This window comes from Octodon degus, unplaced genomic scaffold (genome assembly GCF_000260255.1).
Source record: "Octodon degus isolate 3935 unplaced genomic scaffold, OctDeg1.0 scaffold00033, whole genome shotgun sequence".
Classification (NCBI taxonomy): domain Eukaryota; kingdom Metazoa; phylum Chordata; class Mammalia; order Rodentia; family Octodontidae; genus Octodon; species Octodon degus.
Window position 1 is genome coordinate 15463164 of NW_004524609.1, and position 20412 is coordinate 15483575.

Sequence of the window (20412 nt, forward strand, 5' to 3'; positions counted from 1 at the left end):
GAGCTCTGTTTTTTTTTTTTTTAATTTTTATTTGTGTGTGTGTGTGTGTGTGTGTGTGGCCAGCTCAGCCCCCCAGGGGGCGGGGCTGACTGGCATGTGGTGCTGGGGGATTGAACCGCCATCCCTGTGCTTTGCTAAGCTTGTTCTAAGTAGGTGCTTTAGACCACTGAGCCATCTCACCAGCCCCTGAGCTCTGTGTTTAAATGTACACACAGGTGGAGGTGGCTCAGGTTGAGTGTTTACCTGATATGCACAAGGCCCTGTTTGATCCCCAGCATGAGGATGGGGAGAGGGGGTGGGAAGAAGGGGTGGGGAGGGAAGGAAAGCCATAATATACCACTAATTAAAATTTAAATGAGTCAAGTACGTCTGTAATCCCAGCTACTCAAGAAGCAGAGGCAGGAGGATTGTAAATTTCAGCCCAGTTTAGGCAATTTAGCAATTTAACAAGTTCCTGTATCAAAAAGGGGGTGGTGCTGGGGGTTCTGCCCAGTGGTAGAGCATTTTCTTTCCTTTTTTTTTTTTTTTTTTTTTTCCATAATTTTATTGATAAATAGCAATGAGACAGTTGCAAATCAAATCGGTAGGACAGTTTCAATAATTAACACACTGCATACATTCTTCCTAGTGGTTAATTGCTGTACAAGTGGTAGAGCATTTTCTTAGCATGTTTTTTTGCTAGTACTATAAATTTTTTTTTAAATTTACGCACATACATACACACACAAATACATACATTCACAAACACGGAAAGGACCCAAAGGATATACACTGCAACAGGTTAACAATGGCTCCTTCCAGTTGGGTTTTCTGCACATCCCAAGTTGTGTACATTGTGTGTTACTTCTGTAATAAGACCTGAAAGGATGCGTGTGCCTGCTGCAGTACTCCAGGAATTTCCTCTGGGAAGATGATTGAGGACTCGGTGACAAGGGCCTTCGGGACAGAGCAGACTGGAGGTGGGGACCTTGGACAGTCCCCAGCTGGGTTCGGGGGCCACACTGAGACGCCCTCAGGTCATAGGGGTGGCCTGGAGCTATGGTGATACTAGACTTTCTTGAGGGGCCAGTGTCCTGTATTGGCCCAGTGCGGGCCCGTTACGGGGAGCATTCCAGCGCTGCCTGGGGGAGTTCCTGGAGGATGAGCTTGTGGGGATGACTGTGGGCTCAGAAAAGGGCCGCAGGGTTGGTGAAACGGTGCGCCTGAGTTTAGCTCTGACACTTGGGTGCCTTCCTGTGGATTGGCTTTGCCGTCTAGTACTGGCCTGCCCAGCACTGGGCTCAGCCCCGGGGAAGCAGAGTGGACATAGGTCTCCGGGACACATCTGACCCTGGCTCTCATTGCAGACTGTGGAGCATGGCTTCCCGCATCAGCCCAGCGCCCTGGGCTACAGCCCCTCCCTGCGCATCCTGGCCATCGGCACCCGCTCTGGAGCTGTCAAGCTGTATCCTTTCCACCTTGTCTGTCCCTGGGGCCTAGGCTGTTGAGAGCAGGGTTTACCTGACTTCCTGTGGTGCAAGTGGCTTCTTGGGGCTGAGAACGGTATAGCTGGAGGGGCTGTTCATCCACGCTTTCAGCGGAGGACAGGGTGGGATGGCTTGACCCTGAGGGTAGGGGCATCTCTCAATCATATCTGGAAGTTTCTGGATCCAGCTGTAGCAGGCAGAGCAGGGGATTTCTTGTGGCCAGACACTTTGTGAAAGAGAATGGCCTGGCCCCTGAACCTTTTCCTTGTCCCCTGCCAGGTCTGGGGCCCATGCACCTATTGTTTTATTTTGTTTTGCTGTATTGAATGTTCTACCCAGGACTTTCCCACTGACCTATATTCTCAGCCCTTTTAACATTTTTTAAATGTTTTGGGCCAGCCAGATAGCCCAGCGGATTAAAGTATCTGCTTAAGCAGACACAGGGACTGGGGTTCAATCCCTGGGCTGTGCCGGTCCCCGTCCCCTGGGGCACACTGAGACAGTGGTTGAGACTGGGTGTAATGGCGTGCACCTGTAATCCCAGCGCTTGGGAGGCTAAAAACAGGAAGATCACTACGGGTCAGATCTGTGTAGTGAGACCCTATGGACCCTGTACTAAATGCATTTTAAAAATTAATTAATTTTGGGGCTGGTGAGATGGCTCAGTGGTCTAAAGCACCTACTTAGAACAAGCTTAGCAAAGCACAGGGACCGCGGTTCAATCCCCCAGCACCACATGCCAGCCAGCCCCGCCCCCTGGTGGGCTGAGCTGACCACACACACACACACACACACATAAATAAATTTTTAAAAAATTAATTTTGTTTTATTATTTTTAGGAACGGGTGTTCTACAGGGTGTTCAGGGTCTCAATACTAGATCAGACTTGTAGTGATCCTCCTGTTTACAGCCTCCCTGGGATTATAGGCATGTGCCACCATGCCCAGTTGCAATTGCTATCTCAGTGCACCCTGGGGGTGGGGCTGGCACAGTAGGCCTGGGGATTGAACCCCCAGCCCCTGTGCCTGCTTGCAGGCGCTTTAATCCACAGAGCTATTTGGGTTTTTTTTGGCAGAACCGGGGATTGAACTCAGGCCCTTGTGCTTGCCAGGGAAGCACTTTTTTCCACTGAGCCATCTCCCCGGCCCCACTGAGCTATTTGGCTGGCCCTTTTTTTTTTTTTTATATATCAACCATTGTTTATTTATTTTACATTTATTTAGTGTGTGTGTGTGTGGCCAGCTCAGCCCACCAGGGGGCGGGGCTGGCTGGCATGTGGTGCTGGGGGATCGAACCGCGGTCCCTGTGCTTTGCCGAGCTTATTCTAAGTAGGTGCTTTAGACCACTGAGCCATCTCTCCAGCCCCTTTTTTTTTTTTGAGATGAAGTCTTACTATGTAGTTGAGGCTGACCTTGCACTCACTGTGGAACCCAGGCTGGCCTCGAACTTGCAGTGAGCTTCCTGCCTTAGCTTCCTAGGCACTGGGATTACAGGTGTGCACTCTCGTACCCAGTTTGGTCTTTTGCAGGGATCTGAGACTTGGAGCCAGGTCTGTCTGGCCTGTACCCTCAGGAGAGCTACAGTGAGTCTTCATGGATTTGGGAGCTAGGAGCCATGTTGGATTCCTCAGCACCACCTCCTGCAGCAAAGCCCTGATTCTGCCCTGCTGTGTCACCAGAGCTGGGGGAACAGCGGGGGAGCCCAGGTTACTGGGTTCCTGTATACCCAGCAGGGCAGAGGCCCAGGTCCTGTTGCCGACTCTACCAACCCCCAGCTGGTTAATCATTGCCAGGTCGCAACCATATCCTGGTTACCAGTCCCTCATGCCAAGCCTCGAAGGTCATGCGGGGGGAGGGCCCACCTCAATAGCCTGTGGCTTCTCATAGCTGCCCCCTGTGATAGCTGATGGGCTACTGCAGCTCAGACTGGGAGAGGGAAAGGGAAGGGAGCAAGGGGGCAGCCTGAGAACTACCGATGGGGCTTTGCTCTCTGGGGAGCTGCCTCCCACCTGCCAGGCTGGGAGAATTCTCCCGGAGGTCAGGCCTCTGGCTGAGCACACCCAGCCAGGGCCACCAATGTCTCCTCCGCACCCCACATCCCCCGGGGCAGGTGTCCTGCGTCTGGGGGAGGCTAAGCCCTCCTGTGCCCTTGCACTTCCGGCCAGCTGGGCTGCAAGGCCTGCTGCTCAGGTGGTGAGGGCTGGTGTCCAGCTTCAGATGTTTTCCTGAGCCACCTCCTAGCTACGGTGCCCCGGGGGTGGAGTTCATGGGACTCCATCGGGAGAACAATGCTGTGCTCCAGATCCACTTCCTGCCTGGTCAGGTGAGAGCCTGGCTTGGGGAGGGAGGCCCAGGGGGCAATGTGCTGAGAGGTGTGGTCCTGGCACCAGCTGGCAACCCACAGCCCACCAGAGTAGTGGGGGACTTTGAGTCCTGGGGCTCTGATACAACTGTCCCATGGTGGGCCACCCCAGTGTATAATGTCCTGCTTTGTTAACAAGTTTACCTCGTTCCTGCCCGCTGTCCCCATTTCCTCCCTAGTGCAAGCTGGTCACCCTGCTGGATGACAACAGTCTGCACTTGTGGAGCCTGAAGGTCAAGGGTGGAGTGTCAGAGCTGCAGGAGGATGAGAGCTTCACACTGCGTGGCCCCCCAGGGTAAGATGAGGTTGAGCACTCAGCTCTGCGGTGGGCTCCTCCCCAGAGGCTCCCTTGAGTCTTTGGCACATTGGGCAGGGCTACACCTTCCCTCAGTGCCCACGCTCCATTGTGTACAAGGATTTTGGGTACTTGTCCTTGCCCGAGATGCCCTATGCCTCACTAAAAGCCTGCATTTCCTAGGCTGGGCCTTCCTGGGCTGGCAGCGGCAACCAGGAGTAAAGGATCCTGTCTCTGGGGTCCCTCCTGCCTGGGCAGCACCCAGCTCACGAGCAGCTGTCCTCATTGACAGGGCCGCCCCCAGTGCCACACGGATCACCGTGGTCCTGCCTCACTCCTCGGGGCAGCTCCTCTACCTGGGCACCGAGAGCGGCAACGTGTTTGTGGTACAGCTGCCCCGCTTCCAAGTGCTGGAGGACCAGACCATTGGCTCAGATGCTGTGCTGCAAGGGTGAGCCTGCTCCTGCCAATGCCTGTGTCTGGGGCACTGTGCTGAGCTTCCATTTGTGTGTGGCTTGTGTGGCTGAAAAGCCTGGGCAGTCGCCAGCGTGGCAGTTTGCTGAGGTCATCCCTGAGGATTTGCTCCCTAATGGGAGCATCTGCAGTAAGAAAGGAGTCAGATCAGATCTAGATGGGGAGAGGGTGACAGGACTTAGGGTGGCAGTGCAGTTCCTCGGGGCAGGGAGGATACCAGCCTGGTCCTGGCAGGCCAGGCTGTCCACATTTCTGAGTGACCATCAGGGTGGGCTCGCCTGTCGAGTGCAGGGAGTTGCTGTCTTGGGAGAACTCTTGTGTGAAGCTGAGTCTAAGTACAAACTCCTGTGCCTTTCCTGCTTTGCAGGGTAGGGTAGGGGCAGCAAGCCCGAGGTCGGAGCAGGGCAGCTTGCAGGATGGCTGGTGGACACAAGTGGCGCCCTGCATGGGCATGGTCTGAGGGCAGGATGGCAGGGGGCCCTGCCCCTCAGTGTGGGCACAGGCCACATCAGGGCTTAACTGTACCCTGCCTGTGGTTAGATGGCTGGAGCCGAGTCACAGAGGGACCTGAATGCCTGAGAAAGCCCCTAGCAATCCAGTTTTTTTTTTTCTCGGAACCGGGGATTGAACTCAGCCCTTGCGCTTGCCAGGGAAGCGCTTATTCCATTGAGCCATCTCCCTGGCTCCAGCAATCCAGTTCTTGCTCAGCTTTCTCTCTGACAGTGCTCACCTGGGTTCCTAAATGTTTACTTTCTTGAAAAGATCTCGTCCTAAGGGGGACCTGCTCAGAAAGACATGGGTGTAAAGACACTCACTGTAGTGTTGTATTTAACAGCAAAAGTTGGAAAATACCTAATAGCCTAACAGTTTTTACTTCTATGTAGATATTATTTGTCCTTTTTAAGCCAGGTATGGTGGCACACATACATCTGTAATCCCAGCACCCATGAGGCTGAGGCAGGAGAATCACATTTAGTTCAAGGCCCGTTTTAAACCACATAGCATGTTTCTATCTTAAAACAGAGTGTCTTTTTTTTTTTTTTTTTAATTGAACCTGGAGGTGATCTACTACTGAGCTACACCCCAGCCCTTTTATTTATTTATTTATTTTATTTTATTTTATTTTTTTGCGGAACTGGGGATTGAACTCAGATCCTTGAGATTGCCAGTCAAGCACTTATTCTACTGAGCCATTTCCCCGGCCCTATTTTTTAATTTTTAATTATGAGACAGGTTCTTGCTAAATGGCCTAGGCAGCACTCAAAATTCTGATCCTCCTGCATCAGCCCTGTTAATAACTGAGGCGTGTGTCACTATGCCCAATTCATTAAGAATATCTTGGGGGGGGCTGGAGAGATGGCTCGGTGGTCTAAAGCACCTACTTGGAACAAGCTTAGCAAAGCATCGGGGACCGCGGTTCAATCCCCAGCACCACATGCCGGCCAGCCCCGCCCCCTGGTGGGCTGAGCTGGCCACACACACACACCACACTCTCTCTCTCTCTCTCTCTCTCTCTCAAATAAATAAATAAATAAATAAATAAATAAATAAATAAAAAAGAATATCTTGGGGGCTGGGGAGATGGCTCAGTGGAATAAGCGCTTCCCTGGTAAGCGCAAGGGCCCGAGTTCAATCCCCAGTTCTGCAAAAAAAAAAGAATATCTTGAAGAACTCCAGGTGTGATGGTGCACGCTTGTAATCTCAGCACTTGAGAGACTGAGGCAGGAGGATCGATGTGAATTTGAGATCATTCTAGACTATAGAGTGAGTTCAAGGCTAACCTGACTGTACAGCAAGACCTTGTTTCAAAAGAACAGAACAAAACATCTTAAAGAATATTTAAACATCTGATGAAATGTCCATTGTGTATTTGGGTGGGGAAAAAATAGGAGATAAGCTGGGCATGGGATGCACACCCATGATACCAGCACTCAGGAGACTGAGACAGGAGGATCACCATGAGTTTGAGGCCAGTGTGTGTTACATAGCAAGAAAGAGGGGAGAGGGGCTGGGGAGATGGCTCAGTGGAATAAGCGCTTCCCTGGCAAGCGCAAGGGCCTGAGTTCAATCCCTGGTTCTGCCAAAAAAAAAAAAAAAAGAGAGAGGGAGAGGAAACTTGTATATGGTTTAACTCCAGGGTTTAAATAAATGGGAAAAAAGAGTGGAGTTGGCTGTGCGGTCTCACCCAAAGCATGGTCACCGTGGTCCTGCATGCTCCACAGCTTCTGTCTCCTGTTCTTCCAGTTGTTCCTGTGTGTGTTTCAAAATGATTCCTGCTTTACTTCCATGTAAGAGATTTAGTTTTAGCTATATATAAGCAGTACGTTGGGCTGAAATCCTCTTCAAAAGTTAACACTTTGCAAGGACATAGTGGTGCTCACCTGTGATGCAAGCACTTGGGAAGCTGAGGCAAGAAGATTGGGGGTTCAAGCCAGTCTGGACTACATAGAAAGACCCTGTCTCAAAGAACCAAAAGAAAAGAATAATTCACAGATGAAGCTACAGAGCCCTGTAACTCCCACTGCCAGTGCTAATTCTGACTCCAGAGAAGTTAGTGCCTCTGCATCTGGGGTGGAGAAATTTGGCTTAGTTAGGTTTGGGGCATAAGGGGTCCTCGGATTCCATGTTATTTTTGTTTTTCCTTTATCCATGGTGTGGAATGGTCCCATGCCTAGAGTCTCAGGGATTTCTCTGGGTTGTAGCACAGCAGACTTCACGTGAGCATGCCAGGCGCAGCGAACAAGAAGTAAGACTTGGGCCAGGCTGAGTAAGAGTTTGTTTTATGAGTCTTGACATTTCTTTATTCTAAAGTACCACCTGTTTACAGAAATGCACTAACTAAAAAAAAAAAGGGGGGAGCCAGGGAGATGACTCAGTATAATAAGCGCTTCCCTGGCAAGTGCAAGGGCCTGAGTTCAATCCCCGGTTCCACAAAAAAGAAAAAAAAGAAAGAAAGAAATGCACTAACTACAAATGTATCATTTAACAGATTCTGATCAGGTGATCCCAGAAGGTAACCCCAGAAGACCCCACTTTCCCTTCCTGATTATAACTCCCTCAGACTCCTTCCCCACAAGGACTTTTCTTTGCCTTTTTTTTTTTTTTAAGAATTATCTTTTATTTATTTATTTATTTATTTATTTAGTGTGTGTGTGTGTGTGTGTGTGTGTGTGTGTGTGTGGCCAGCTCTGCCCACCAGGGGGCGGGACTGGCTGGCATGTGGTGCTGGGGGATTGAACCGTGGTCCCTGTGTTTTGCTGAGCTTGTTCTAAGTAGGTGCTTTAGACCACTGAGCCATCTCACCAGCCCTTTCTTTGCCTTTTGTTATTGTTCCCACTGCAGTTACCTCCTGGGTTTTTGTTGCTCTTTGGTTTAGCTTTTGAGACAGGATTTCGCTATGTAGCCCAGGCTGGCCTTGAACTCACAGTGATCCTCCTGCCTCAGTTTCCTGGTGCTGGGATTATAGGTGTACAACCCCATGCCTGGGTCATCCTGGGAGTTTTAGGTCCTGAGGGCAACATGCTGCATGTTGCCCTCTCTCTGGTGGCAGTATGGCCCAGCCACCTTTCCAGTCTGGCCTGGGCTCAGGCCTCTCCTGTCCCCAGGTTGCCTGAGGAGGCCCGCCAGCGGCGAGTGTTTGAGATGGTGGAGGCTGTGCAGGAGCACCCTCGAGACCCCTACCAGATCCTGATCGGCTACAGTCGGGGTCTGGTCGTCATCTGGGACCTGCAGGCCAGCCGTGTGCTCTGCCATTTCCTCAGCAGCCAGGTAGGTGGTGGCTGATGGTGGCTCTGCCACGCCTCTCGTAAGGTAGGAAGAGCTTGTGCTGCAGCGCAGGGGTGCAGGTGCTGACCAAGCCGTTGCTCTTTCCCTGTTCTCTTCCTGCTCTGAAGCAACTGGAGAATGTCAGCTGGCAGCGAGATGGACGCCTGATTGTCACCTGCCACTCTGATGGCAGCCATTGTCAGTGGCCTGTGTCCAGTGATACCCAGCAACCCAAGCCCCTGCGCAGCTCGATGCCTTATGGTCAGTACTATACCTGCCCGGGGGGCCCAGCCCGCCCTCTCACCAGAGGAGAGCCTTCGGGCTTGCCTGGGTGCAGGCACAGAATGACTGGTTCACAAAAGCCAAACCTGGGCCAAGAGAGGGCCAGCGTTTGGTCTGAAACGCCGCAGCAGGTTTTCTGGCTATGAAGGGGCCATGCCCATGGGCACTATTGTGTGTCTAGGGTGGCATTTAAGCTCACTTTTTTTTTTTTTTTAGGTCCATTTCCTTGCAAAGCCATAACCAAAATCTTCTGGCTAACCACCAAACAGGGGTAGGTACTGGCGCTGTGTCCCCTCTGCTTTGAAGAGCTTCCTTAGAGAAGTGGAGCGAACTCTCCGATCCCTATTCAGGGAAACGGTGCCTAGTAAATGCTTTCGTAGGGTCTTGGACCCAAGAAGGGAGAGAAGGGTGGATTTGCCATTCCTAACTCTCAGCAGCTCAGTTCCTCAGGATCTCTTTCACACTTTTCCTCCCCTGCCCATCAGAGGCTTTCACGGTATTTTAGCTGCAGTCTCCTTTCTTCAAACAAAATCATGTAGGGAAGCCTGATGTCAAAGCAGAAGTGGCTATAGAGAGTCAGGGCCCCAGGGTGGTTGCATCCCTCCCCCCAAGTTCTCTTGGGCTGCTGCAGTTAGGAAGAGGTGGGGGTCCTGTCACTGGCTTCCTTTCCAGTGCTAGAAGCCCCAGACCCGAGGCTGTGCCACAGCAGCTGGCCCCTGCTCTGTGTGCCCCAGAAAGTTCAGCTGCCAGCCTAGCCAGTGGCTGTTCAGGTTGTGTGGAGCCCCTGCCCACCCCACTCCTGTGCCTGCAGGTTGCCCTTCACCATCTTCCAGGGTGGCATGCCACGGGCCAGCTACGGGGACCGACACTGCATCTCCGTGGTCCACAACAACCAGCAGACGGCCTTCGACTTCACTTCACGTGTCATCGACTTCACTGTCCTTGTGGAGGCAGATCCTGTGGCAGGTAGGAAGCCTCGGGAGTGGGTGTGCACAGTGGGTGTGGGAGGTAGGGGTGCTGGGTGGGTGCCGAAAAAATGGAGGAGGGGCCTATATCAGCTTCCCCAAACTTGCTACTCTGGGTCCCTGAACCTTACTATATCTGCCCACCCTCCTGCCCTCCCTTTTCTTTTCTCTTTTTTTTCTTCCCTTAGTGCTGGGTATTCTTTCTTTTTTCTTTTCTTTTTTTAGCCCCTAGTACCAGGGCCTTCACATTGAGCTACATTCCCAGCCCTCTTATTTTTTTATTTCGAGACAAAGTCTTGCCAAGTTACCCAGGCTAGAGTTGAACTTGCAGTCCTCCTGCCTCAGTGTTCTAGAGTACTGGGATTACAGCTCTGCACCCAGCTTCTCAGTGCCAAGGCCAGTGGCAGCCGTCACCCCCCTCTCTTCCCCCTCACCATCTTCCCTAGCTGGATACTCAGCCAGAGCCTGACCAGCCGCTCCTCCTGTGTGCTCCAAGCTGTCCTTGAGGGTCTCAGCCTAGTGGGACCAATTGGTGCCCTGTGGGGATCTCACCCATGTACCTCAAGCAAGAGGGTCCTGGGGTAGACCTTCTGGCTAGGATGACCATGTGGGTGACAGGCAAAACCAACAAGGGCTGTTGTGGAAAGCCAGGGAGCAGGTACTTGGGAGCTTCCTGGGACGAGTGCTTCTCTGAAAATGTGTCTGACCTGCCTCGGCCAAGGCCACGAGAAGCAGGAGGCAGGGCCGCTCCGGACAGCTTGGTCTGAGACTTCCTGGGCAAATCTGCTTTGCATTTTATTTTGCTTTGTTTCATTTCATTATTTGCCGTATTTGGAATTCATTTATTCCTATCCCTTTTTATTTTTTATTTTGTGACTGGATCTTGCTTAGTTGCCCAGGCAGGACTCAAACTTCTGATTCTCCTGCCTCAGCTTCCCTCAGAGTGCTGGGAATACAGATGTGCACCTCTGACCAGCCTGTGCTCCCTTCTTTCTTGGCCTCCCTTTCCCCCTTGTACTCTGAATGTTGCAGGGCTGTAGAGCTGTCTTCAAACCAGTTAGAGCATGGTGATCACAGAGTCTGGGTTCTCTGTGCTCAGCAGGCGGAGGAAGCAGGATACCTCACTAAGTTACATATTTTAAACCAGTGGGGGGCTGGTGAGATGGCTCAGTGGTCTAAAGCACCTACTTAGAACAAGCTTGGCAAAGCACAGGGACTGCGGTTCAATCCCCCAGCACCACATGCCAGCCAGCGCGCCCCCTGGTGGGCTGAGCTGGCCACACACACACACACTAAATAAATAAATAAATAAATAAATAAATAAATAAAATTTTAAAAATAAATAAATAAATAAACCAGTGGAGGGGAAAGGAAAAAGAAAAAATTAAAAAATGAGAGGCCAGTGATGGCCCCGCAAGGGACCAGTGCAGAGACTGCGGGGCCAGTGCAGACTGCACTGACAGAGCTCTTGGCGAGTCATGAGCAGAGGGAGGGACGGAGGGCAGTGTGACCATGGAAACGATGCCAGGCCCTCCATATCACATAGCTCCATAGAGCCATAGTGAGACCTTTGGGTTTATTTTGAGAGAAATGGGAGCCTAAGTGGAGGTTCCATTGTCTGGCCTCTGTCTAAAGAGGTTCTAAAGTGGGTGTGATGGTACACGCTTGAATCCCAGCACTCAGGAGGCTGAAGCAAGAGGATTCCCTCGAGTTCAAGGCCAGCTTAAAACTACAAAGTGAGAGTCTGTCTCGAAGCATAAATAGAGGATCCAGCTGGCTGCCATATGGGGAGCCTTGCAGATGGGATAGAAGCGTGGGGCTATAGGAAGTGGCTGGGCTTGGAACATTCTTTCTGACATTCAGCCTTAACTGATGGAATGCAGGTAGGCTGCATAGCAGCTGTTTTTCCCACCATGGCAAATGCAAATTATAAGGGCTGGTCAGATAGCTCAGCGGACTAAAGTGCCTGCTTAGGCAGGTGCAGGGACCAGGGTTCGATCCCTGGTGTGCTGTGCCAGCCTCCCCTACCCCCACCCCCACAGGCTGAGACAATGAGACTGGGCGTGGTGATGTGCACCTGTGTAATCCCAGCACTTGGGAGGTTGAAAACAAGAGAATCACTGTGAGTCTGATTTATGTAGTGAGACCCTGTAGACCCTGTACTACATACATTTAAAAAAAAAAAAAACAACCTCACAAATGCAAATTATAGAAGCACGGCAGCCACAGGCATATGTCAACACATGGCTCATCTTTGCCCACTACAACTTTAGGAGAAAAACAAGCAGTGGGCCAGGTGAGGTTCTTCGTTGACTCCCTTTCTAGGTAGAAGTGCCTGGATGGAAGAGGGGGAACCAAGGATGGCTGAGGGATTTGGCTAGAGCTTTGGGAAGCCAGAAGAAGGCTGGGAAAGAGACAGGCACTCAGGTGGGTGGGAATGGAGCTTGTACTGAGTGGACACCTGCGACTGGGAGCCTGGGTCCAGAGGAGAGATTTGGAGTTGCCCATGCAGCTGAAATGCCCTGGGACCAGATGAGGCTGCCCAGCAGTAAAGGAGAGAGCACTGAAGAGCAACCTTGAAATAACCCAGCCCCAATACACTTTTTTTTTTGTCATTTTGAGACAGGGTCTTGCTATGCGGTTCAGGCTGGCCTTGAGCTCACTTTGTGGCCCAGGCTGGTCTCAATTCAAATTCACAGCAATCCTCCTAGCTCAGCCTCCTCTCCTGAGTGCTTTGAAGCCATGTGGGCATGGAGCTGGGTCTGACGAGGAAAACCAAGGAGGGGGTGGGGGAGATGGCTCAGTGGAATAAGCGCTTCCCTGGCAAGTGCAAGGACCTGAGTTCAATCCCTGGTTCCGCCAAAAAGAAAAAAAAAAAACCAAGCAGCAAACAGGGAGGCAGGAGATGTGAGAGAAGTGGGGTGAGAAATGCTGCCAAGGGGACACTGAGTGTGTGAGGCCCAGGTAGATGGAGACACACGCGGCAGCAGGCCTGGGGTGACCTGGAGAAGTGCTTCCTCCTCAGGACAAAAGCCTGCTGGAGAGGAGTCGAGGGAAAGGAAATGGGTGGGCATGGTGGTATGCACCTCTAATTCCAGCCCCCTCTCGGAAGGCTGATGCAGGAGGATGACAATTTTGAGCCTCGCCCAGGCAGTTCAACTTAGCGGGAACCCGTCTCAGTCAGGCTGGGGATGCAGCAGGCTATTGGTTCAAGCACTCGTGCTGGACAGACCCTGCAGGTTGTAAAAGCAGAATGTGCCTGTGTGTGAGGGTGGGAATGTACAGACGTGTCAGCCGGGTCTCTCCTCTGCGGTGGTGGTTGAGGGCCTGGGCAGAGGTAGCCTGGTCTAGAGGAAAGGGCCCCAGAAGCCAGGCTCCAGCTCACCTCTGTTGAGCTCTGACCATGGCCAGGCCTGAGTGAGGCGATTGCAGGAGATAGGAACACACCACCCTCTAAGAGGGGCTCTGACAGCCCTGCTTGCTGCCGCCTGGAGGCATAGCCACCATAAGCACATCCCGGCCAGGGTGGGTACAGAGAATGGGAACAGGGAAGAGGGTCAGGTGAGCTCCGGTGGCCATTCCTTGGTGGGGTCTCTGCCTATAAGCCCGAGTGGAGCCCAGAGTCCAGGTGAAGGAATCTGCGTAGGCAGCCAAGAATGGGGCTTTCTGAGTGGGCAGATTCCCAGGCTCCGACCCTGGAGCTCTGATCCTACAGGGCTAGACCGACAAACTCATGTCCTGGGCCTGACCCTTGCCCTGTGCTTCAGCTTTCGATGAACCCTACGCCCTGGTGGTGCTGGCTGAGGAGGAGCTGGTGGTGATTGACCTGCAGACGGTAGGCTGGCCCTCAGTCCAGCCACCCTACCTGGCCTCCCTGCACTGCTCGGCCATCACCTGCTCCCACCATGTGTCCAACATCCCCTTGAAGCTGTGGGAGCGCGTCATCGCTGCCGGGAGCCGGCAAAATGCACACTTCTCTGCCATGGTAGGTCTAGCTCCAGCCCCAGCCCCAGCCCACCTGAGGCCAGGCTCACCCAGATTTCTTGTCTCTTTCTCTAGAAGTGGCCCATTGATGGTGGCACCAGCCTAGCCCCACCCCCACCCCAGAGGGACCTGCTGCTTACAGGGTATGTACCTTGGATGCTGCTCTTCCTTATCCCGGGTGGACATGAGGGTGGGAGCAGAGCCCCGAGGTCTCTGTGCCAGGGCCCCAGGGCCCCAGCTGGCACTGCTGTGATGCGGGTAGATGGGCTGTGCTCACAGGCATGAGGACGGTACGGTGCGGTTCTGGGATGCGTCTGGCGTCTGCTTGCGGCTGCTGTACAGACTCAGCACGGTGCAGGTGTTCGTCACTGATGCGGACACCAGTGAGAGCCTCAATGCCCAGGGCGAGGAGGAATGGCCCCCGCTGCGCAAGGTGAGGCCAGGAACGGGGAGCAGGGTGGAGGGTGGGGTGCGGACAGCTGGAGCTGGCTCGGGACCATTCATCGGGCCCTTCTCCCCCATCAGGTGGGCTCCTTTGATCCCTACAGTGACGATCCCCGGCTGGGCATCCAGAAGATCTTCCTGTGCAAGTACAGTGGCTACCTGGCTGTAGCAGGCACAGCAGGACAGGTAGCAGGCGGGGGTACGGTTGGAGGGGGGCAGTGGGTAGATGATCTGGGGGCAGCATCCAGACCCAGGAGTTTCCCTGTCAGGATTGGGAACAACAGGGACAGGAGTTCATGTCTGAGTACTGGCTGGAAGTTTAACCCAGCGCACATGTTGTCACTTTGCTCTTCTCAGTGGATGAAAGCTACTTGATTCCAAGAGAGGGTGGCCCCAGGATGGTTCTTTGTGCTCTTGAAATCAGCAAATTCCCTGCTTGGATTCTGGGCCTTGGATTGGGTCCCAGGTCTTTTGTTGTCCCCTGGTGGCTGGGATTTGCTGACCTCCCTGGTCTCGCACAACCCCCAGGTGCTGGTGTTGGAGCTGAATGACGAGGCAGCAGAGCACGCTGTACAGCAGGTAGAGGTCGACCTGCTGCAGGACCAAGAGGGTTACCGCTGGAAGGGGCATGAGCGCCTCGCTGCCCGCTCGGGGCCTGTGCGCTTCGAGCCCGGCTTCCAGCCCTTCGTGTTGGTGCAGTGCCAGCCCCCAGCTGTGGTCACCTCCCTGGCTCTGCACTCTGAGTGGAGGCTTGTGGCCTTTGGCACCAGCCACGGCTTTGGGCTCTTTGATCACCAGCAGAGGCGGCAGGTCTTTGTTAAGTGAGCAAGATAACGGGCTTGGGTGTGAGGTTGGGGCCGTGGGGCCCCTCAGCGCTGGCGGCACCAATTACCTGCTCTCCCTCCAGGTGCACACTGCACCCCAGTGACCAGTTAGCCTTAGAAGGTCCGCTGTCCCGGGTGAAGTCCCTCAAGAAGTCCCTGCGTCAGTCCTTCCGCCGGATGCGCCGCAGCAGAGTGTCTAACCGGAAACGCCGGCCAGCCGGTGCCCCAGCAGAGGTGAGGCCCAAGGCCGCCTTGAGCCCAGGCCGAGCATAGAGCAGCCACTGGCAGGACCATACAGCTCTCTCCCTGGGTTCACTGTAACCTCTGATCTATCACTGGTTTTTTGTCTCCATTTACCTAAGTACAAAAGATAATAGTTGTAATTACTTTAGAGGGAAGTCCCTGGGAAATGCTGGAAGAAAAATTACTTTCTTATTTTTCTGCTGCTTTCTGTGGAAGGGCAGGCAGTCTCCTGATCAGGGCACCTCCCCCTTGGGTGTGGCCCTCTTGGACCCAGGTCAGCCTCCCCTGGAAGGATTGGCACTGAACCAGCCAGTACCCTTGGGGAGAGGTGGCCTGAACCTACCCTTAGCCCAGCCCAACTCAACTCACTGCAGATGCACGGAGCAGGCACCAAGGCAGAGCGGACAGGCCTGCAGAACATTGAGCTGGCACCCGTGCAGCGCAAGATCGAGGCCCGCTCGGCTGAGGACTCCTTCACGGGCTTTGTCCGGACACTGTACTTTGCTGATACCTACCTGAGAGACAGTGAGTGGCCAGTCTGAGGTTGGGGACATACTGGACACCTCTGGCTTTTGGCATTCCTGGCATGAGGACTCATAGGAGCTGCTGGCTTCCTAGAATCCCAAGAGTGTTTCATCCTTGTGAGCAGAGGCCAGATGAGAGCCCCCGCCAACCTGGCTCTATCCTCCTGCCTGGTTTCATGTCCAGGTTATGCTGCTGTCTGGAAATATGGCCTTGGACACCTCACTTCATCTTGTTGGGCCTCAGCTTACCCCTCTGTGAAATAGAGGAATGATGACCTCCTCCTGGAGTGGCCACAAGGGTTGGGGATGGCGTGGCACCTGATGGACATGTAGAAGTGTCTTCTCCCCCGTTGTTTCTCACCTGTCGGGTGGGTGGGTCCATTGCTGTATTGAAGCCAGTACTGTCCTGTCCTAGATTGAGAGTCATTTGTTTGTGGGACCCTGTGTAGCTGTGAGAGAATTTTCCCACCCTCCCCAGAAAGTAGGCTGGGGCCCATAGCATGTCCACTTTGAAGGGGTAGAGACTAAGGCTTAAAAGGGTTTGTTGACTTGACTTTGGCGTGGCAAGGTTTGGATCAGAACCTGGATGGCCCAGTGCCCCTTGCTGCCAGAGCTGCCCCTTGCTGCCAGAGCCAAGGGATGAGATACCCACACCATTGCCTCTCACCAGGTTCCCGCCACTGCCCCTCACTGTGGGCTGGCACCAATGGGGGCACCATCTACGCCTTCTCTTTGCGCGTGCCTCCTGCTGAGCGGAGAATGGATGAGCCGGTCTGGGCAGAGCAGGGTAAGTGCTGGATTGGGGAGTGGAGGGTGCTTGATCTGTCTGGGCAGAAGCAGGTTGGTGTCTCAGCCTGACCACCTGCCACAGCCCCCCTCCTGCTGCCCTCCTGTAGCCAAGGAGATCCAGCTGATGCACAGAGCACCTGTGGTGGGCATCCTTGTGCTCGACGGACACAGCATACCCCTTCCTGAGCCCCTGGAGGTGGCCCATGACCTGTCGAAGAGCCCAGACATGCAGGGAAGCCACCAGCTGCTTGTGGTGTCAGAGGAGCAATTCAAGGTGTCGTATGCTAGCGGGGTTTCCCAGATACCTGCTGAGTGTGGCCTCTGGGCACAAAAGATGATGGTTGAGACTTGGTGTCAGAAGGGCTAGGGAGGCGCAAGAAAGAAGTGGAGTAGTCTTGTGTTGGGTCCCCGAGTCATTGTTAGAGACAGAGGCAGAACCTGAGTTTGTAGGAGGGACGTAATGTCCAAACGTGGAAGTTAGTGGTCTCCAGCTCTCCCAGCCCAAGGGCAGCATCTGAGAGCTGAGGGGCACTGAGACCCAGCAGGGCTCCAGAGGGCAGGGACCTGGTGGCAACAGTAGGCAAAAGAACCACCATCTGGCCCTGGCATCACCAGCCACCCTGTGCCCCCAGGTGTTCACACTTCCCAAGGTGAGCGCCAAGCTGAAGCTGAAGCTGACAGCCCTGGAGGGCTCCAGGGTACGGCGGGTTGGCGTGGCCCACTTTGGCAGCTGTCGGGCGGAGGACTACGGGGAGCACCACCTGGCAGTTCTCACCAACCTGGGTGACATCCAGGTGGTCTCACTGCCCCTGCTGAAGCCCCAAGTTCGATATAGCTGTATTCGCCAGGAGGACGTCAGTGGCATTGCCTCCTGTGTCTTCACCAAATATGGCCAAGGTATGCTGGCTTGTCTTGGGCCTCTCTGAGCAGGTCTGGATAGGGGAGAGGCTGCATGCGTGGCAGCCACTGGCAGACTGGCTGGCCTTGGGGTGGGGTTACCTCTTTAATTCCTGTAGGACAGCCTTACCTGCTGGGCTTCTCCTTTGCCCCCAGGTTTCTACCTGATTTCACCCTCAGAATTTGAGCGCTTTTCTCTTTCCACCAAGTGGCTGGTAGAGCCACGGTGTCTGGTGGATTCGGCCAAAACTCGGAACCACAGTCACCCAAGCAATGGCAACAGTGTGGGCCCTGAGAAGGCTGTGGGCAGAGCCAGGTAGGCAGAGAACGGAAGGCCTCTCCACAGCCTCACCCTCCTTTACCCTTGATGAGAATGGCCAAGGTGCCCTCCTCTGTGACCTCAGGGTCCACCCTGCACACACCTAGGAGTCCTTGGCAGACTTTAGGGGACCCGCAACTCCCTGCTCCCAGTGGGCTGGGACCCTTGACTTCTCCTATTCCCCAGACCCTTACCACCTCTTCCTCCACAGGAACTTGGGGAGCCAGAGTGATGGAGAGGGTAAGATAGACCTCTTAGGGCCACTGCCTGGAGCACACCTGGGCCACAGTGGGAGGGAAGGAAGGAGGGAGGGAGGGAGGGAGGGAGGGAGGGAGGGGTCGGTCCAAGGTGAGCAGGGACGGTCTAGGTTGGGAGTAGAAACCGCATTGTGTGTAGCTGGGAGCCTGGCTGACCTAGCCTCTGCCTTCCAGAGAAGAAGCCTGGCCCTGTGATGGAGCATGCGCTGCTCAGTGATGAGCGTGAGTCGGGGAAAGAGTTGGGGAGGCTGGCATCAGGGTGAGGCGCAATGTTCCTATGGGAGGGAGGAGCTTACAAGGCCAGAACCCAGAGACAAGAGACAGGCGCGCAGCACCTGTTAGTAACAGGGAGAGAAGGGCTGGTGGCTGGCTGCGGCCCTGCTCACCTCACTGGGCCTCTGCTGCCTGCAGGAGTGCTGAAGGAGATCCAGAGCACGCTAGAGGGAGACCGAGGGTAAGTCACTTAGGGGTGGACGGGGGCCTGGAGAGCCCTGTGAGTGAGCATCTTTGTAGACAGTGACTCCCTGTCTTTGCTACCCCAGGAACCATGACAACTGGCGCACTCACCAGGTGGCTGTGGGATGCAGCCTCAGCAATGGGGGAGGTAGGACTCTGGACACAGGCCCACGCACAGGGTCAGGCCAGTGGCCGTGAGCCCAGGGCTCCATTCTAGTGCTGTGCCTGGCATCCAGAGAGGAGAGACCTGCCCTGGGGTGGGCTGGTTTCCCTAGGAGGGCAGGGAGCAAAGCCCTGGCTCCCCCTCCTTAGGGCCCTACAGGCCTTGGGGCCCACCACAGCCCAGACACATGCCCTCGGTGTCTGGGCTCAGAGGGGTTGACAGAGGCGTTCCATTCTCCCCAGGACGGTCCTGAGCTGCTGTCTCCTTTTGACCTCACATAGCCGAGTGAGCAGGATGGGTGTCCAGGCCGCACACTGAACACACACTACTGAGGGCCCTTCCTCCGGGCATGCCCTAGCTGGAGAGGCCCGTGCACAGGGTCGGGCCAGTGGCTGCGAGCCCAGGGCTCCACTCTAGTGCTGCACCCGGCCTCCAGCCCCAGCATCCGCAGAGAAGACCTGCCTGGGGCTGCCCCTCCCGGGCCTCGTCTGTCTCAGTCCTTTGTCAATGTTGCACAGTTTTTACCCCCTCCCCTTTTTGTAGTGGGCTGAGTTTTAAATTATAAATTTTAACTGCCTCTGGGTGAAACAAGAGTTTTTAATAAACACCTCATTACCTCTTTACTGGACTGGTCCAAGGAGCTTTCACTTTTCACCTGTGGAGGAACTGTCCATATAAACAGAAAGTCATAATGAGGCCTTGCCTTTCTCGGGGTGGGTCCCCACGGCCAGGGTAGTACTCAGAATCAGCTGTCTAAGCATCTGGGGCAGGGCAGACTGTGCTTATTTGTGCCTGAACATAAACACATCGTTGGGGATATAGCTCAGCAACACAGCGCCTGCCTGGCAAGCACGAGATTGTGAATTCAACTATTACCGAAAAAAAACAGAATGACTGAGATGCAGGAGATGCCTTCATTTGATCCCAGGCAAAATGTCTGTGCCCCTTCTGTCTCTGACACTAAAGGACAAGCGTGAAACATCCTGCGTCTGACTTGCCTGCCCAAAGAGCTAGATAACCCCCAGCCCCAGCATGTGGAGACTTGTGGTGTCTGACTGAATTTAAAGGGATGGACAGCTCATTTTATCCAGTGAGTAAACTAACAAGTACTAATAGACAAGTGACAAAGTTTCCCGCCCGGAGACCATGAATTGAAGATCCTGGTGATAAAGCAGGCACCGTGAATCTGCTGGTAGAGCCGGCGCTCAGGGCCCAGAGGCACTTTCTAGCTGCTACAAAGGTCTAGCTGATCACACAACAAGAATTTGAAAACAGGCGCTGGTGAGATGGCTCAGTGGTCTAAAGCACCTACTTAGAACAAGCTCAGCAAAGCAAAGGGACTGCGGTTCAATCCCCCAGCACCACATGCCAGCCAGCCCCGCCCCCTGGTGGGCTGAGCTGGCCACACACACACACGCATACATAAATAAAATTAAAAAAAAAAAAGAATTTCAAAACAAGTGGGCACAGTGGTCCACATCTGTAATCACAGCTACTCGGGAGATGAAGGCGGGAGGATCGCATGAGCCCAGGAATTTCAGGCTAGCCTGGGCCACAGGAGCAAGACCTTATTTCAAAAAAAAAAAAAAACAAAGTTGAAAACACGATGGAGGCACTTTGTTTTGCAGAACATGCATTTTGCAGTCCACTTGGGGATACAACTTGTTTCTTTTTTTATTTTTTAAATTTTATTTATTTATTTACGTGTGTGTGTGTGTGTGCGCGTGCATGCGTGCGTGCGTGCGTGCGTGCGTGGCCAGCTCAGCCCACCAGGGGGCGGGCTGGCATGTGGTGCTGGGGGATTGAACCGCAGTCCCTGTGCTTTGCTAAGCTTGTTCTAAGTAGGTGCTTTAGACCACTGAGCCATCTCACCAGCCCCTTGTTTCTTTTTTTAAACCATGAAG

At 53.8% G+C, this 20412-nt stretch overlaps 1 protein-coding gene across 5 annotated transcripts in view; it reads left to right on the top strand.

Moving 5' to 3' along the window:
• Llgl2 (LLGL2, scribble cell polarity complex component) overlaps positions 1 to 19131 on the top strand; it is a 43688-nt gene extending 24557 nt beyond the window's left edge. For 4 of the 5 annotated variants that reach the window (XM_023713999.1, XM_023714001.1, XM_023714003.1 and 1 more), the window contains 24 exons: positions 1347 to 1444; positions 3707 to 3788; positions 4007 to 4122; positions 4415 to 4573; positions 8202 to 8364; positions 8490 to 8622; positions 8860 to 8914; positions 9455 to 9609; positions 13376 to 13593; positions 13668 to 13735; positions 13872 to 14025; positions 14118 to 14222; positions 14565 to 14857; positions 14944 to 15094; positions 15478 to 15628; positions 16298 to 16414; positions 16524 to 16690; positions 17049 to 17313; positions 17470 to 17629; positions 17844 to 17872; positions 18064 to 18111; positions 18301 to 18343; positions 18432 to 18493; positions 18751 to 19131. In XM_023713999.1, coding sequence (XP_023569767.1) covers positions 1347 to 1444; positions 3707 to 3788; positions 4007 to 4122; positions 4415 to 4573; positions 8202 to 8364; positions 8490 to 8622; positions 8860 to 8914; positions 9455 to 9609; positions 13376 to 13593; positions 13668 to 13735; positions 13872 to 14025; positions 14118 to 14222; positions 14565 to 14857; positions 14944 to 15094; positions 15478 to 15628; positions 16298 to 16414; positions 16524 to 16690; positions 17049 to 17313; positions 17470 to 17629; positions 17844 to 17872; positions 18064 to 18111; positions 18301 to 18343; positions 18432 to 18493; positions 18751 to 18761 — 3003 coding nt within the window. In that variant the 3' untranslated portion in view covers positions 18762 to 19131. The remainder of the gene's footprint in view (positions 1 to 1346; positions 1445 to 3706; positions 3789 to 4006; positions 4123 to 4414; positions 4574 to 8201; positions 8365 to 8489; positions 8623 to 8859; positions 8915 to 9454; positions 9610 to 13375; positions 13594 to 13667; positions 13736 to 13871; positions 14026 to 14117; positions 14223 to 14564; positions 14858 to 14943; positions 15095 to 15477; positions 15629 to 16297; positions 16415 to 16523; positions 16691 to 17048; positions 17314 to 17469; positions 17630 to 17843; positions 17873 to 18063; positions 18112 to 18300; positions 18344 to 18431; positions 18494 to 18750) is intronic. The other variant, XM_023714000.1, reaches the window with a different exon arrangement.
• The last annotated feature ends 1281 nt before the right edge of the window (positions 19132 to 20412 follow it).